This window comes from Aureobasidium namibiae, assembly GCF_000721765.1.
Source record: "Aureobasidium namibiae CBS 147.97 unplaced genomic scaffold scaffold_3, whole genome shotgun sequence".
Classification (NCBI taxonomy): domain Eukaryota; kingdom Fungi; phylum Ascomycota; class Dothideomycetes; order Dothideales; family Saccotheciaceae; genus Aureobasidium; species Aureobasidium namibiae.
The window spans coordinates 1,449,349-1,466,020 of NW_013581206.1; the positions used below are offsets into that span (position 1 = coordinate 1,449,349).

Consider the following 16,672-nt stretch of genomic DNA (forward strand, 5'->3'; position numbering starts at 1 on the left):
TCGAAGAACATTCTGATGTGCATGTTCACGACATGGCATCCAGTTTTGCAGTCGCAGTCTCTGTAGGCGTTTGTCTGATGACTGCTATGAGTCCACGGCACAGAGTGCTCGTGATTTTATCGAGCCGCTCGTGGAGAGCCAAGATTGTCAATAAGACTCATTGGACAATGCACCGACACAATGTCCATCGCTTGCAGCTCTTTGGTCACGGTTGACCTACTGACACGATCCGAGTCTGGAAGAAGGCATGTCTAACCAATCCAACAAAGACGTGCAGGAGAGCTCTTGGTCCACTGAAAATACCAAGTTCTAATTTGGTGAGAGACAATCTATATCTAAAACAACCCGGCTACTGACGAGATCTAACAATGGACGGCTTTGTGTAAGAGACACAATAACACGACTGCGAACCCGTCGTGTGGACACAGCCTACCTGCAGGCGACAAATGTAGGATCTGCGGTCTGCCGATCTATAGATTGTTTTGCTGAACGAATGGGACCAAGTAACATGAGCCGACCCAAGCAAACGGGAACAAGCTGCACCGAGAGGAAACGAGCTCCTGGAAGATACAAGTCGAACGGTACGAAAGGTAGACACAAGACCATGTTTGGTGGTGGTCAGCTCGCGTATCTGGCGAATCTACGAGGGTTGCTTGTTATAAATGCCCTAAGAAGGGGTGTGTTACACCAACCTGTGCCTTTTCTCTGCCCTGCTCCCCGCAAGGCGGTTATCGAGCCACGCGAAGCCAACACTGCAGCCGCCACCACGACAGCCAATCTATGCGCTTGCTGCATCTTTTGAGGGAGAAGTTGTCGTTGGGCGTGCGCACATGACAAAATCACTCACATCCACTGTTTGGAGGACATGAAACATACACAACGCATTTGTGTTGCTCTGACACGAGGGTGGGCTTTTGAACATATTTGCCTCTACAGCAAGCTTTTTCTTCTCCGAGAGGCTTTCCATTTACTTCAAGTTTGATGTCGAGCAAGCGAGGTTAGAGGCAGAAGCAGGAGACAAAGGCCTTGTTTGCCAGGAGAAAGACAAGCGACAAAGCAGATAAAAGTCGATATATACTCACAAGCTCTCTGATACCTTATATGCAAACATGTCAACACACATATACACTCCATCCAGGATCTTGGATAGAAGAAGACGACGCAACAACATACGCAAGGATCTACACTGCCGCCCTCAAGACCAATTCACCTGGGACCCAGGCACCCCGTCCTCATCCAAATCCTCAATCTCAGCCTCAGAAAGCAAAGACAGCGTCAGTGACTACCTCGCACTCCATCAACCCTCACGCCTCCAGCAGCAAAGAAACACCATGAGTCTCACCCACTACAGCCCCACAGACGATGACGAAGACTACACATCCAGCGACAACGACCACCTCTTCATGAAAGACTCTCCACGGCGTCAAAGCAGCAATGGCAGTCCTCCTCGCAGTGACCCCAATGGCAATACTATACCTCACTCACGCTCTAGGACGTCAAGTCGCTCAACACCCATCTGTATATGTCGCAATCCTTCAGCCATCGCATCCGCTGCATCCTCCGCCGCAGCTTTCTCACCGGTGGAACCAGCAATCTGGAGTGAATTGCGCAGACTCTTCCACCACGCAGACCCACGCAAACACTTTGATATCCTTCGCTGCAGCACGCCAGCAACCGACGAGCACGGCAATGGATTTGTGCTGATTGAGGCGAGGGTGCAAGCGAAAGATGGGGGTATGGTTGCTAAAGGGGAGGCTTGTACGGATACTGTGTTGGCGTTGAGGAGTTTGAGGAATGCGTTGATGGAGACCAAGGGGGAGAGATGCTTGCCTGTTGGTGAGGGAGAGGAGATCATTGCGGGGAGGATTGGGGTGTTTGAGAAGGTTTGCTCGGCTTGTGGGTTGCCTCGTTTTTGATGTTGAGGGTGTTGTTGTGAGACATTCACAAGACATTGCGTATGGAGATCGAGGGGCTATAGAAAAGGTCACCGGGTCGGAAGGCCAGTACGAAGAGTCGAACCTTGGCTGTGTGTGTGAGCTATCTAAATATCAGCTATCGAGGACATACGAATCACTTGCCATATCCCAAACTCAGAGCTTCGGCGCAGTTCTAATCTCCCTCCTCTTAGCTTTCCACTCTGCATCTCCTTTAACAGACACAGCCACTCTAGCAGGCTCAACATCCCTCCACAACCCAGCTCCCACCAATTCCACCAGCCCGAATATCCTTCTCACCACTGTCATACCATCACGACGGTTCTTGCCTTCTCTTCTTGCCTTGCTAATGCTCTCGCAATATTCCCAAAGCTTTCCTTGCGCTTCGATATATCCGTTTTCTGCTCTCTTGGGCATCCACTCAGATGTGAGATGTACGGCAGCAGGGATCTTGCCGTCCTTCGATGGTGGAGTAATGGAAATGATGCCGCTCTCTGCAAATCTCGTGTATGCATTTCGAAGTGTTTCGCGATTGACAGCTTCGAGATATGAGATATCGCCTTGTGCGTAAAGAGTCTTGCCTAGTCGTTGTGCTTGAGTAACTACGGCGTTCAGTGGTAGCGAGGTCTGTTGTGAGACATTGGCCGAAGGAGGTGTGAGCATCAAAAGACTTATGGCGCCCAGCCAGCTGGCTTCAATGAACGGCCAGATCAAGAAGCAGTAGAAGTCGTAGTTCTCTCTCCCATTCAGACGTTCTGATTCGGAGAGAGATATCGATTTGATCGTGTCGTTGTTGTCCTCGGATTGCTTGATGGATATGATGTCGTCCAGTTCCAGACCGGCCAATGTGTTGCTAAGGTTCTCTGCCAGGGGTGTCGTTGGGAAGATAAATTCGCCACGGAACAGCTGCCAAGGTCAGTAGGAGAGACATCAGGGGACCAGAAAACTTACCTGCGACAGGAAATAAACATAATCGTATAGAGCTGTGTATGAAATGCTTTGATTTTCTGGACCTCCACCCATCTTGACTTTGGTGTACAGCGCAGCGCTGACCAGTGCCTCCGATACGAACAGATGGATGGTCATGTTGCGATAGAAACTGAGCTGGAATCGATCTGCAGCGAAATATGTCTTTTCGGGTAAGTTCTTGTACTCTCCGACCAAGTTCGGTCCAAGCACTTCAAGAGCACGCTCTACAACAATTGTAGTCGGAAGGCCAGAGAAATGTGCGATACGACCACCTTGCTTCTTGACTCTTTCTGTCAACCAATCAACACGACGAACCAGTTCAGACTTGCCGGCTCCTCGTCCTCGAAGAGTGAGAAGGACAGTACCGACCAGGGCAGTGGGCATGACAACGGAGACCGCGTTGATGTCTGAGAGAACTTTGTAGCCAAGGGTAGTCAGAAGGCGACGCTTGAGAGCAGCATCTTCAGGAGTCTTGATGCGAGGTGGCAATGTTGTCAGTCGGACTCTCTGCTCGTTGACAAAATCACGGAGGCTCCAAGGCTCATGAAAACGGACATCCACACGGCCAAGTTTGAGAGACAAGACAGATGAGGAGGATAAGAAGTTGCCCAATGACTCTTTGGGTTTTGGTTGACCCAGAAGTTCGGAGATGTACGAGCTACGTGGTATTAGTGGTCGATCAGAAACCATTGCCAGCAGTACTTACTCAACCTCGATGACCTTGTCATATTGTGTACTCACAGGACAGATAACAGCATCTTCTACCTGACCAGACAGTACACTTTCGAGGAGAAAACTGAGGATGCCGAATTTAGGTTGCAAGAGCTTTCCTGTACGTGAACGGCCTCCCTCTAGGTATGTGTAAGCAATGATCAGGAGATACGAGTAGAGAGTACGTACCAACGAAGCACTCGAAGTTATGACCTTCTTGCAACAATGTATCTAGATATGCTTGGACGAGTGTTGTATATAACGCATCGTCTCCAAAACTGCGTCGAATCCACATCGCACCTGGAAGAGTCAATTAACAAGAAAGCACTGCCATTAACGTCGTTCAACATACCTGCGTGCTGCAAGAAATAGCCCACTCCAGGAAAGTTGAGATTGTCGCCAGCCACTACAATGGGTAAAGCAAGACCCAGACGATAGCATATCAGCTGTAGCGAGACATAGTCTACGTGTGATCGATGACACGGTAGAAAGATGATGGATTGTTTCTTCTTCTCTGCTTCCTGGGCGACCTTTCGGAGACGTAAGACCTCCTCACTAGATACGTGAATTCCCTGATGGTAAGCTCGAGTAAGAAGTTGGGTGGCAAAGTAGTAAGCGCCACGAATGAATCTCCTACTGTCCATTTTGCAAATCATCTGGTCAGTCCATGAATCGGCAACCTGAATCAGTTGAGCCTCCATTTCTCTGCGTCTTTCCTCGATCTTGTGGTTTGCAAGGGTCCCTTCAGCCAGTTCAACATTGATTCTTTTGTGAGCCAGCTCAGATATCTTGGACTGCAGCCTCGGGTTCTTCAGGACCAAAGCTTTGATGTGGTCACTGAAGCCATTGTAGAAGATATTGCGACCAATGAAGTTGTCGTAGGAGCGCCATCCAGTACCGGAAACATGCAGACTGACTTCTCGTAGAAAGTCCAGAGGAGCGGAACGGAAGCGAGCGTATGAAGTCAAGAGAGGAGTTTCTTGGTCCTGCACCACACCAGGTGGGTGTAATGTTAGGCGATCACCCAAGATGGACAGATCCGGAGCGTTGTTGTCAGTCATGTCGCTCAGCAATTCTTCATGTTGTCGCAAGACGAGACGATATGAAGCAATGCTTGAGTGGCAGTTGCAGCAAGTGGAATGCAGGCAGGAGTAATGGTGCTAATGGATCATGGACGGGCCGAGGCAAATACCCCGGAATTGCGGGGGGTGGATGATCAAAGCTTCATCAGCCTTTAGAGTTTCTGGCTGGCTGTTTGGATGACTTGTCTTGTTCGATCAGCAATGGCACAAAAGAAGAGTATCGTCTTCTTCCACCCGGACCTGGGCATTGGTGGTGCCGAGAGACTGGTCATCGATGCCGCCGTTGGTCTTCAAGCGCGCGGCCACAAAGTCACCATCTTCACGTCGCATTGCGATCCGGGGCACTGTTTCGACGAGGCCCGTGATGGTAAGTCGTCGTCGACTATCCAGCTCCTGATCTTTGTGCTGAGCGTCTAGGCTAAACGTGACAAGGAACCCTCGACGTACGAGTTCGCGGAAACTCGCTCATCCCCTCGACCATCTTCGGACGCTTCGCCATCCTCTGTGCCATCTTGAGACAACTGCACCTCGTGTGCATCATCGCTCTGTGGAACTACGAGCTCGACCACCTCAGACCCACTCACTTCTTCGTCGACCAACTCAGTGCTGCTGTCCCCCTCCTTCGCTTCTTGTACACCAATGTCGGCGTCCTCTTCTACTGCCACTTCCCGGACCAGTTGCTTGCTCAAAAAGGAGAAGGTGCTTTGGCTGTCTTGAAAAAGGGATACAGGGTACCTTTCAATGCAATTGAAGGTTGGAGCACTGGCTCAAGCAACGCTATCGTCGTCAACAGCAACTTCACTGGCAGCGTCGCCAAGCGTGTCTTCCCAGCTCTGTCAAAGAGAGACTTGAAGGTCGTCTACCCCTGTGTCAATACCTCGAACGCCACACAATTGCAACGCAAGCCCATGTGGGCCGGTCGGAAGCTTGTCTTGAGCATCAATCGCTTCGAGAAGAAGAAGGATGTTGCTCTGGCTGTCAAAGCTTTCGCCCGTCTCGATGCTTCGGTCCGAAAATCTGCTATCCTGGTCATTGCTGGTGGTTACGATCAACGTATGCCTGAAAATGTCAGCACCCACCAAGAACTTCAACAACTGGCCGACTCTTTCAAGCTCTCGCATGAAACCTACAAGTCGCTCCCCGATCCTTCTGTCGTCTCTAACACCACATCCGTTCTCTTTCTCCTATCTGTCCCAGACGCCTTGAAGCAGTCTCTTCTTGCCTCTGCCGATCTGCTTGTCTACACTCCTCAAAATGAGCACTTCGGGATTGTACCCCTCGAAGCCATGCTCGCCCAAGTACCCGTATTGGCTGCCAATGAAGGCGGGCCTCTCGAGACTGTTATTGAAGGAGAAACTGGATGGCTACGTGACATTCGCAAACCCGAAGAATGGACTGCCGTCATGTCGAGTGTTTTGGCCAGCTCCAACCCTGCTGAATTGCGCAGCATTGGCGAAAATGGCCGTAAGCGCGTCCAAGCAGAGTTCTCAAAGGAGCAGATGGCTCTTCGTCTTGACCACTCCTTGGATCAGATCACAAATCCACCAAAGCAACCCTCGGCTATACCTGATTGGCTTTTGATGACCATTGTTGTTGTAGGCATAACTATTGGCTTGGCGCTTCTATCTACATGGTTGTTGTTTGTAGGGCTTGATTTGGTCAAACCCGTCGAGGAGGCATCACCACAGTACAATGCTGGTGAGACAATCACTGAGAAGATCATTGCTGTCACCACACAGATGGTGAGAAACGAGCTTTGAGTAGCCATTACATATGCAATTCAGTGAATTCATTCGAGATTATCAAACGGCCTTTTGTCGCTCCCTCCAACGAAGTCTTTTCCACGTTTCCATTATGTGGACAATTCGTGCTTATCATCCTATCCTGCGGCAATTTTGTTGTACACTCTGCCGTATTGGCGCAGTTCAGTGCTGACATCTTTCCCCTCGAAAATCGCTCTCTTACATAATCTAGCTCTTCGGCTCTTCCCTGTGATACACACTCTGTCGTTTCCTTTGTGTCACCAGCTGACATGCTCAGTGCCGCCATAGACATGGCGAGGGCGTACATCGGCAAGTGAGCAAACAAGTGAGTCCGGGCTGATGAAAGGCTAGTCTATATGCCTCTACTCCTTGCAAGAGGAAAACGTGATTCGACTTTGTCGTTGTCTAGCAAATAGCAAGGCTGACTATTCATAATAACCTGAGTAGAGGAATCAATGTCGTAAGATCCAGATACAGCAGCAAATCTTGCATTCATCGCGTCTTGTCATTGTCAGACGGTGAAGCGATGGCCTGTCTCAAGGATTTGTCATGTTGCTTTCGAGCTTCCTGCATCGTATCGACTGCCTCCCTCAAGGAAAGACTCTCGTACTCGATAGGTGCCACATGTCCAGGATTTAATGTATAGAAGCAGGCAAAGCAATCATACAAGTCGGCATCAGCAGGCTTCGGATTCCTTCTCTTCCACCATAGTCGTAGTCCTTGCCTTTCGTAGCGGCCGCAGGAGGAACAAGCGCGCTTGACTGCTTCCTGAGTCTTCACCGGAGTGTGTGTCTTCCATGTAAAATGTTGCATCGGCCACTCGTAATTGATCAAGAGTTTGTACAACCTTATGTAAACGTGCCTTTTCTGGTCCGAGGCTCGCACTATTTCGCGCCTTTTGTCCTGGTTTTCTCGTATCCATTTGGTGATTGCTCTGTTGTGCTTTTCAGGGTTTCGTCTGAACCATTCTCTAGCGTAGACATTTTTGGCGTCCATCTTCAACGGACTAGGTGAGTACAGGATGGCACTGGTGGTGTATGGATATGCTAGTACCCTTGACCAAGGCCTAGGGAGAGCGATAAGTCGCACCGAAAGCGCTAAACATGATAGAGCGAAGGTCATGTCGAGAAAGTTGTGATTGGCTTGTCAAGGTTGTTCCGCACGTCGTCTTGTTGAAGCGATGTTGTGTCGTGTACACCCACACGCTTATCGTCGCGACCTCGTGTATTGGAAGCCAAGATCAATCGACGGTTATTCTTGCTTGATTGAAGTCTGGACTGTGCCATCAGTTTGGTTGAGAATGTGTGAAAAAGTCTTAAGTGTACCTGTGCTTCCACTTGAGTAGTGTCTCTACATAAGGTCAACATGCGAATGTGTCGAGCATCATCGGTCAATGCTGCTGCGTGAAAAAGATGTTATATAGCGGCTCGGCACGGACAACCTTAATATCACGCAACAACCAGCCACTCATCAACTCACCTCCCATAACACACACGGAATCTCTCTACTGGAACGTTCTAATTCCTCAAGAGACACTGAGGAAGTCTGATGAGATATCAAGCCACGAGATGTGTCGTTCTCGTAGTGTAGTTCTCGGGCCTGCATCTCCGATGTCCGAGACGGAGAGATTCAACTGTCCGGCCGGGAAGGAAGATCGATGACCACACTGCCTGCATAACATTAGATTAGACTGATGTGTATATAAGAGCAATCGCTGTAGGTTTCCTGGTGTTGAACAACATCAACTTGCCCTCGACCATCATTGCAACTCTGTCCAGGTAGTACATGAGAGTCGCTTTTACACTACAGCAATTCATCGGACCACGAACACCTCAATTATCTAGCTATTCGAAAGTTGTGTTTTCCAAAAATATCAAAGCTCCATCGAAACCTCGCTTCCTAAACACTTTCTCGACGATGTCTCTCTCAAGCCCCGTTCCCATCGCCCTTTGCGGCAAGAGTCAGGTCATGGCCACAAACTTCAGCTCCAGCATGGAAAAGGAAGGCTACGAAGGTTTGTCATTTCCACCTCTATATCTTGTCTCACCTCCGGAGAATCATCCAAAAAACTTCAATTGGTTCAATCTTCTAACCCATCCCACCACAAAAACAGTAGTCCACACCTGCAACGACATCGACTCTGCAAAGTCCACCCTACCCTCCCTGCTCTCCTCCTCTTCTGGCCCCGTCGCCGTCGTCATCGGTAAAGGCTTTTACGAATCTGAGATGCAAGAGATCATTGAGCATTGCAAGAGTGAAGCAAAGTCTGCAAAGACAGTCTGGTTGTTGCCTGACGATGACAAGTTTTCTGCTTACATGAAGCTCAAGGCTGTGGCTTCGGCTGGAACGATGTTGCCTGGCATGATTGCCGAGAGGGCTGCTGATGCGTTGAGGGAGAATGGTGTTGTGGCTGGTGGTAGTCTTGAGGGTGTTAAGAGTGGTGTTCATGGGTTCTAGGGGGATCATCCTCAAGTAGCTACTAAAACATCGTGCTCTATTTCATGCGCCCAGATCATGGTTACAACCCTTGAGAAAACAGTCTTCGAATGTTTGCCAGCAATTGCCTGACGTGACGAGAGCTGAACTTCGCTACTCACCTCGCAGACGACTGACAGCAGTGATCAGATGAGACAGCCGAGAAAACGACATCTTCAGCCAGTATTTGTAGGAGAGCATGATCAGATAGGTAGCTATCAGTGATAAGTTTAACCGGACTTATCGGACAAAAGAACAGTTAAACTCGATGGCCGCTCAGCCGGTAACGGCAGCCCCGCGTCGACGTGAGTATTAGCACCATTAGGGTAGTTCCTTCCCGAGCCGCGGTCACGACATGAGAGAAGGTAAAGAGATACAGCGATGCGGCACAAAGATCCCTGACTTCCTTGTCCTACTCTCCTCCTCATTACCCCCACGGAACACAACTCAGAATGACTTGTCTTCTGGACCTTTCGCACGAGCTTCTCCAGAGCATCTTGGGCGAAGTTGACGGCCATGACCTTGCGGCATTAAGTGCGACATGCCGCGCCTTCAACTCATTCGTAACGGGCAATAGGATACTTTGCAAGAGTGTATACCTTCGCGCATGGGTTGGTGAAGCTAGAGCAGATCTTGGTACACACCACTGATGCGAGAGATAGGACCACCCAATCGAAGCTGAGCCTTGCTGGGAGACATCAGTACGCAACTTGGTCGCATTACAGAAAATACTGGAGAGCGATGACCTCGAAACAAAGGTCTGGCCTATCTATACAGAACGCACGCTATCTATCAGGGCTCGAAGCTGACACATGGTAGAGAGAGTCGTTCCACTGGGCAGCTCCACTGATCACACCGCTCTTGACAGTCAAGAACTGCTCCAGAAATGCTCCGTTCCTCGCCGATCTCTTCAAGTCACAGAAGAATATTGACGCCTTCCTCGCTTCATCCTCCCTCTTCGAAAACGCGGGAAACTTGACACAGCAACCAGCAGCCACACCAGAGCTACGCCAGCTTGCTGCCAAACTACACTGTCTGTATGGCGTTCCTATCGACTGTCAAATCCCACCGATGCTCGTCCAGGATGACAGCGACGACAACTCTCCATCACCGTCATATTCAGTCCTGTGGCATCCAGAGGCCACCACAGAAAGCGTACAGATCCCAACGAACAACTATGCTCGCGCGGTAGTCTACGATCTTCGACGATACACAGAGGAGAGTCTCTGGGGACCATTCAAGAGCGACGGCAGCCAGGATGTCGACTGGGAAAAAGTAGAAGCCATCATGCTGGTATTGGGATACAACATGCGTCTTTTCAACAGAAGAGCACCACACGTGTTCGAACCTGTATGGGAAAAGCCATTCGATGGTGCCTCTCCCAACTCCTACGTCTCTGCGAAGCCGACAGGAATCATGCGAGAATTGAGTCCACCCGGAGATCTGGACCTACAAGACCCATACGGCATCACTGGAGAGTGGATGCGCGTTGTTTGCTTCCTGGACTATCACGATTTGTTCAGTTTCAACTTCCTACACAGCGTACCTGCAGATCAGCCGCGAGATCCCATCAATACTCGTGAGGCAATCAGGATCATTCGCCTCAAACTCCGGGTTTCTGCCATTGAACCTCCAGGTCCAGAGGACGGTCAAGATTACCCTGTCGTTTCTTTCACAGGAACAAGCTGGAGTTTGCATGCAAGCTGGGATGCAAATGCTAACAGTCGGATCAGAGGTATGTCCAAAGTCGCTCAAGTTCCGTTTCTCAGGGTTGACAATTGTTCGCAGGTACGGTGCGTCAAACACCCAAAGGTGAAATTCGCTGGACGACGTTCTCCATATTCCACAGGTACGTTCTCTCATCAGCAGAATCATATTGCGTAGATTTGCTTTTCATCACATGACATCCGGTGTGGTCTAACGGCTAGGATTTCTCGCTTTCACCGAGGAGGTCGGGGTTCGATTCCCCGCACCGGAAAATCTTCTTTTGTGTTTCTTGTCGCAAGCTGGCAAGAGACATGTTTGTGATCGAGGCACTTATCATGGCATTTCTTTTGCCTTTGAAGATTCATTATTGATCTTTGTTTTTACGCACGACTGCAAAAGAAGAAGTTTCCGGCTCGATCACAAACGCTGAAAGCGAGATCCCATCTCACAACCCTACACTTCCTCACAAAGCCAAGTCATCCCCTATACTTACACTTCCTTCTCTCTACAGTGAAGAACGCTGGCGCAGCGAAGGCATTCAGATCGGCGGCCCACGAAGCGGCAGAGGCGTCCTCGGCAACTGGTTCGACAAGGACTTTGATCGTCATGGTCCTGCTGGCCCCACTGCTTTCTGGAAAGTGTCTGACTATATCGAGGACGGCAAGGATGGAGAGGGCGAGCAGAGTGAGGGCAGTTTGGGAGACGAGGAGAGTGAGGGGGATACGGAGTATATGAGTGATTAGTGACAAGTCACAGGTATTTGTATGGGTTTGGGAAGGATGGATTAGGCTTGTGGACGGACGGGTAAAGGACTGAGTACGGCGTTTATGAGGGTTTCGATCGATAAACTTGCTCTTATATTCTCACGGTTACCCTGATGGCTTTGTAATCTTCCCTCTTCTGCGCTCTTCTTACGAGCCAATTCGCTTAGCTGTTCGTCCAGCCTTGTACGCGTCCGATGCTCGGTAACGTTGATGATGCTTTAGCCTATACTCTTTGTGTCAGACGTGGTGCATCTACATTCAACACAGTGGAGTATACTAACCTTGATCATTCTTCTTGTCAGGCTCCTGACGAGGGAAGCAGAGCATAGCATTGAACTTGTGTGCTGCCTCGATAGAGATCTCGCCAACTGATGAATTAGTATAGTCTTGAGTGATCGACAATGACTTGAAGCTTTTTTGTCGAGTGATTCCAGAGCGATTGCTCGGTGAGTCTGTGAGCAGAGCGCTCCTCGTGCAACCCGCCCTGGAGGTTGATGATCTCAGCTTGCAGCCCACCGAGCTCCTCCTTACTCGTCGTCGACGGACGATCGACAAACATTTCCATCAACCGGAAGCTCTGAGTGGAGCTCTACAACTCCTTTTCTTTGACATTGTCAATCCGACGACGGGACTCGACTATCAAACAAGCGCAGAGCGCTCAAGATGACCAGTATTTTTCTTTTTTTCCCCCCGAGGGAAATATGATCATGTAACATGCTTCCAAGTCACGCAAGCGGCTGCATATTCAGCCACCGGTCTGCCGTATGCTCCAAACCACAGGTTTCAAATGGCAGCTGGTGAAACCCCTCGACGTGTTCTGGGATTGCAGATAAGAGTGCGGTGAGGTCAGCATCCATTTCTGCCTTATCTACTGTCATCTCCTGGAAGTTCGACGATGTGGTCTTTGGTGTTGTTGGAGGAGCTGTTTGGATTGGCGTATAACGACGCCACGGGGATTGAGGTCAGACATGATGGCGCGAGGTTGTTGGGTTGATGGGTTCGAAGGAAGTTGGTGTTGTGCAGAAGGAAGAAAAATCTAGACGTTCAGTGAAAGTTAAAGTATGCTAACCAATTCTCGATTTGTAACGTCAGGTTCTATGTTCTAATTCAACATCGCCGGTCCCCGCTGCCGCTCTTCCTTCAGTCGACGTATCACTCCTCGGCGTAACGCCAGATTCAGACCCCGAAGGCAATCTCACATGCCTACCCTTTCCCTTGAATCCCTTGAACTTTCCGTTCAACCACCTCGCCGTCTTGGCCATAACCTCCCAAATTCTAGCCTGTGCTTCCCTCAACGCAGAATCATCTTTAGGATTCTCATGAGCTTCAGCCTGGAACTGATACTTCAAGCAATCTTTCACCGTAATCAGACCAGTCAGGCGACCACGGTATTCGATGAGAATCACCCTCGGACCAAGCTTTTTGAAGAGTTCCATGACGGTTTCGAGGGGGAGGCGAGGGTGGACGGTTATGGGTGTTGCGTCTATGAACTTGCTGAGGTCGATAGAGGAGTGCGGACTTGTTGCGCTGAGATAGTCGAAGTGAATAGCTGGGTTGGGTGTCGAGGGTGTAATAGGCACATGCCCAGCCACAGGCGTGAAGAAGCATTTCGTGCGTGGAGTAGCCATTTGATCTCTCCTTGCGCGATCCAATGCATAGCGCAGTTCAGTGCGACCTACATATCCCACCAACATCATTGAATTTGCATCTTCCACGATAGGGAAGCCGGAGAACTTTGTGTTGGCAGCGAGTAGAGATTCCAAGTCACGGATTTCTAGGCCGGAGATGGGAAGGCAGGTTAGACTGGAGGTCATCGCTGTTGATACGGGGACGCCAAAGGCGTGGTCTTCTTTGTTGTCGAGGAAGGGCATGCCGTTGAACCAGATCATGCGGTCTGCGATGCCGCCTTTGCCGAAGCGGTCGCTGACGGCTTTTGTGACGCCGACGACAATCTATGGACCATGAGTTGGTGATGAGTCAACGTGGAACGGGGAGAGGGCTTACCATGGTGGGTAGGATATAAGTCAAAGCTCCTGTCAACTCGAACATGATGACAACGACCGAGACAGTGATGTGCATGATTCCTGACAAGGCAGCTGCAGCGCCCAAAAAGGCATATGTGCCTGGTGTGATGCATGGCATATCAGATTGACAAGCCGAGAAAAAGGCAGCGTGTGGAAACGCTTGTTGGATCGCTTGAACCAGGATCCCGACCATGCGACCAAAAGACGCTCCGATAGCCATGGAAGGCACGAAGATACCCGCAGGTACTTTACATCCGTAAGATATGATGACAAGGAAGGTACGCAGGATCGTTGCGATGAGCAGAGAGAACACCGAGGCCCAGCGATTTTGACGACTATGTCTTGTCAGCTGAAGTCTCCAGTGGCATTAGAAGACCTTGCACTTACTCGCACAAGCCATCATAATCATGACCACCCTCACACTCCAGAAACAGAATCTCCATACTCTCTGTCATATCGATGCGCAAAAACTTGTTAGGGTAACAAAGAATAGCCGTCGCTGTAGCAAGTATGGTTGCTTCAAGAATAGGATATTGGCCAAGATAGCGCTTTCGGAAAGCCTGCACGCGGAGGTTCCATTTGATGACAAAGGCGCCGTATAGACCGCCGAAGCTTCCGAGGATGATGTAGAAGAAGATTTCGAAGAAGTGCCATTGTCGATCGTAGCTCACGGTGAACATGACGAGCTGTCCTGTGCGGAAGGGATTCATGGCCTGAAGCATGTTAGTATGACTTGGTGAAAGGGATGAGAGATATGCGTACGGACAACACTGCTGTTGCTACCAGAGCACAAAAGTAGCTTCTCCATAAGGTCTTGAGTGGAAAGTAATTTGACATTTCCTGGCGAGGTGGTCAGCTGTAGCATTCCTTGAGCACAAAAGTCATCGACTCACTTCGAGAGAGAACAGGACACCTCCAATTGGACTTCCAAAAGCCACGGCTACACCGGCAGCAGCGCAAGCACTCAGAATCTCTCGAGTCTTTGCAGCATTCCGGCGGTACTTGTCAAAGAAGCGTGAGATGACGTTACCTGTACACACGGCATAGTGCACACTGGGACCCTCTTTACCAACAGACAAGCCGGAAGCGATAGCTAGAGGAAGGCCGATGGACTTGATGAGCAGTGTCCAGAAGCCAAGGAAGCCTTTCATGACGAAGCCTGCAATGATGCATTTGATTTCGGAGATACCAGAGCCGGCAGCGTAAGGGGCATAAGATTTGACGAGTCTGGCGGAGGTAAAGGCAAACATGGTCTTTGTATACAATCAGAACATGGATGAGAAGCATGCGAGGAACAGAGCTTACGGAGAAGAGGATGTATATTACATAGCGGAAGACGATATGAGAACTCCAAGGCCGCCACTCTGCACAGCCTTTGCGGCGTCAGTACAATGTGAGCAGCTGGAAAAGAGATAAGCCTACCTTCCTCGGCGCCCCAACAACAGAAACTCTCGTTCAAGTAAAAGGCAGTGGTACAATGGCCCAGCTTGATATCGGACAACCATTCGGTGACTATGTTCAAGAAGGCGGCATTCATACCGATGGCAGTACCAATCAGAGTGACGACCAGCCATGCCTGACCAGCATCGTAAGCCTCGCACAGCCTCCTCCTCCAACCTAGACGACCTTCTCTTTCAAAGAAGCCAGCTCGCTCCTGACGCTTGGCCTTGCGACGCTGCTGTTCTCTGGCTGCGTCCCTCACCCAGTCTATTGTTGTAAAGTCTTCATAGCGCTTGATCTCGTCAATCTCATCTGCGACGACCTGGTCTTCGGGGTTGACGGTTGTCGTGTCTCCTTGTTCGGCAGCCGATAGGGAAAGAGCCGAGACTCTACGATTGAAGGAGCGCGATGAGGCCGAGGGTGCCAGAGAGGGACGGCGAGACGGCGGGAGGGAGTTCATTGCATCTCTATCGTCGTCTTCATGTAGTCGTACACTTTGCGATGGTTGGCTGAGTGACGATGCGACACGAACAACAAGGAGAGGCGTCCCGGGGCCATACCTCGACCACTTTCGGCAGGACCCGTCAGAAACGCGACTGCCAATCTGGAAACGCGTAACCCGAGCATCCCACTCTGTTCGCTCTACACAGTTTGACCACTATATTCAGTTTATAACGAATCTCTGCCAGCAATATCACAGATACAACTGCCGCAGAATGCCTTACAACAACACCCCAATCACTCCCTCCACCGAGATCACCGGCACCGTATCCCTTCCCCGTAAGCGTATTCGAATAATGGATTTGTCGCATCGTCTAACCTGCTACACAGTCGCCAGAGTCAAGAAGATCATCCACGCCGACGACGACATCGCCAATTGCTCAAACAACGCCGCCTTTGCCATCACCGCTGCCACCGAGCTCTTCCTACAATACCTGGTCGAACAGACTCAAAATGTCGTCAAGGCCGAGAAGAAGCCCAGGAGAAACATTCAATACAAGGATGTCGGTCAGTATTTGCTCCCACCATCCTTCGTCCCACCACTCGTCACTGACGTCCTCCTAGCTAGTGCCGTCGCCCGCGTAGACAACCTCGAATTCCTGGCCGACGTCGTGCCCAAAACTGTTAGCTACAAGGAGCACAAGGCCAAGAAGCAGAGAGAGGAGAAGGAAGCTGGACAGACCACTCTTCCCTTGGTCGCTGCCACTGCCACACCTGCAGCCGACCTTCCTGCTACTGCTGCGCTCCCTGCTCTGTCTGATCCTGTCCCTGCTCCCATCCAGGCACAACTCCTCGACCCAATGGACGAAACTTCATGAACAATGATTTCTCGGACCAACTCCACTCCGCTCCATACCTCACCGTTTCTGACGACGGATCGTCAACTACGCGTTGCCTGTGGATATCTCGAGCTCCCGAGCACGCCCTCTCACCACCCAGACAGTCAGCACATACAACATCTAACATGGCCTTTGTAAAGCGCGAACCACGCAAGCTGCTATCAAGCCATGCTCATGTTGCGAAGGACTCCGGGCCTGCTATGATGCCCGTGTCATCATGAGCTGTTTTTTATCCTTCACAGACCTTCTGCGCATATCCTATTCGTATCAACAGAAAGCACGATGGCACCATTCTATTTTGGTAGATGGACAAACAATGCTTCAGATACGTGTTCAGCACGTACTAGGATCAATATCATGAGGTTATGAAACTTTGATTCACCGTATTTATCACGTTTCGCGATCGTTTGCCGAGTGCCTGTTCCAGCTGTAGCTCTCGTAGTTTTATTACATGTTCCCACAC

General features: G+C 50.2%; 8 protein-coding genes across 8 annotated transcripts; 5 read left to right on the top strand and 3 right to left on the bottom strand.

The window, feature by feature from the left end:
• Window positions 1-1,109: 1,109 nt before the first annotated feature.
• M436DRAFT_40239 (uncharacterized protein) lies at window positions 1,110-1,916 on the top strand (the record flags this gene model as incomplete). The annotated part of the gene is made up of 1 exon (XM_013574695.1): window positions 1,110-1,916. One exon carries the CDS (start codon window positions 1,110-1,112, stop codon window positions 1,914-1,916), a length of 807 nt encoding a protein of 268 aa, XP_013430149.1.
• Window positions 1,917-2,090: 174 nt separating this feature from the next.
• On the bottom strand, window positions 2,091-4,675 carry M436DRAFT_40717 (acyltransferase; the record flags this gene model as incomplete). The annotated part of the gene is made up of 5 exons (XM_013574781.1): window positions 2,091-2,840; window positions 2,886-3,561; window positions 3,610-3,754; window positions 3,804-3,914; window positions 3,967-4,675. The coding sequence occupies 5 exons, from the start codon at window positions 4,673-4,675 to the stop codon at window positions 2,091-2,093; spliced, it is 2,391 nt and encodes a 796-aa protein (XP_013430235.1).
• A 222-nt stretch (window positions 4,676-4,897) lies between these two features.
• On the top strand, window positions 4,898-6,456 carry M436DRAFT_40485 (alpha-1,3-mannosyltransferase-like protein ALG2; the record flags this gene model as incomplete). The annotated part of the gene is made up of 2 exons (XM_013574730.1): window positions 4,898-5,063; window positions 5,129-6,456. The coding sequence occupies 2 exons, from the start codon at window positions 4,898-4,900 to the stop codon at window positions 6,454-6,456; spliced, it is 1,494 nt and encodes a 497-aa protein (XP_013430184.1).
• A 495-nt stretch (window positions 6,457-6,951) lies between these two features.
• On the bottom strand, window positions 6,952-7,581 carry M436DRAFT_61597 (uncharacterized protein; the record flags this gene model as incomplete). The annotated part of the gene is made up of 1 exon (XM_013574899.1): window positions 6,952-7,581. The coding sequence occupies one exon, from the start codon at window positions 7,579-7,581 to the stop codon at window positions 6,952-6,954; it is 630 nt and encodes a 209-aa protein (XP_013430353.1).
• Window positions 7,582-8,244: 663 nt separating this feature from the next.
• On the top strand, window positions 8,245-8,916 carry M436DRAFT_39575 (uncharacterized protein; the record flags this gene model as incomplete). The annotated part of the gene is made up of 2 exons (XM_013574573.1): window positions 8,245-8,473; window positions 8,573-8,916. The coding sequence occupies 2 exons, from the start codon at window positions 8,245-8,247 to the stop codon at window positions 8,914-8,916; spliced, it is 573 nt and encodes a 190-aa protein (XP_013430027.1).
• A 470-nt stretch (window positions 8,917-9,386) lies between these two features.
• M436DRAFT_70712 (uncharacterized protein) lies at window positions 9,387-11,384 on the top strand (the record flags this gene model as incomplete). Its single annotated transcript, XM_013574984.1, has 5 exons — window positions 9,387-9,545; window positions 9,597-9,692; window positions 9,754-10,669; window positions 10,723-10,783; window positions 11,153-11,384. The coding sequence occupies 5 exons, from the start codon at window positions 9,387-9,389 to the stop codon at window positions 11,382-11,384; spliced, it is 1,464 nt and encodes a 487-aa protein (XP_013430438.1).
• A 1,109-nt stretch (window positions 11,385-12,493) lies between these two features.
• M436DRAFT_39457 (chloride channel protein) lies at window positions 12,494-15,329 on the bottom strand (the record flags this gene model as incomplete). The annotated part of the gene is made up of 7 exons (XM_013574550.1): window positions 12,494-13,357; window positions 13,410-13,764; window positions 13,817-14,142; window positions 14,192-14,269; window positions 14,323-14,682; window positions 14,735-14,802; window positions 14,852-15,329. 7 exons carry the CDS (start codon window positions 15,327-15,329, stop codon window positions 12,494-12,496), a joined length of 2,529 nt encoding a protein of 842 aa, XP_013430004.1.
• Window positions 15,330-15,585: 256 nt separating this feature from the next.
• On the top strand, window positions 15,586-16,188 carry M436DRAFT_39617 (histone-fold-containing protein; the record flags this gene model as incomplete). The annotated part of the gene is made up of 3 exons (XM_013574578.1): window positions 15,586-15,649; window positions 15,701-15,877; window positions 15,935-16,188. The coding sequence occupies 3 exons, from the start codon at window positions 15,586-15,588 to the stop codon at window positions 16,186-16,188; spliced, it is 495 nt and encodes a 164-aa protein (XP_013430032.1).
• Between the last annotated feature and the right edge of the window lie 484 nt (window positions 16,189-16,672).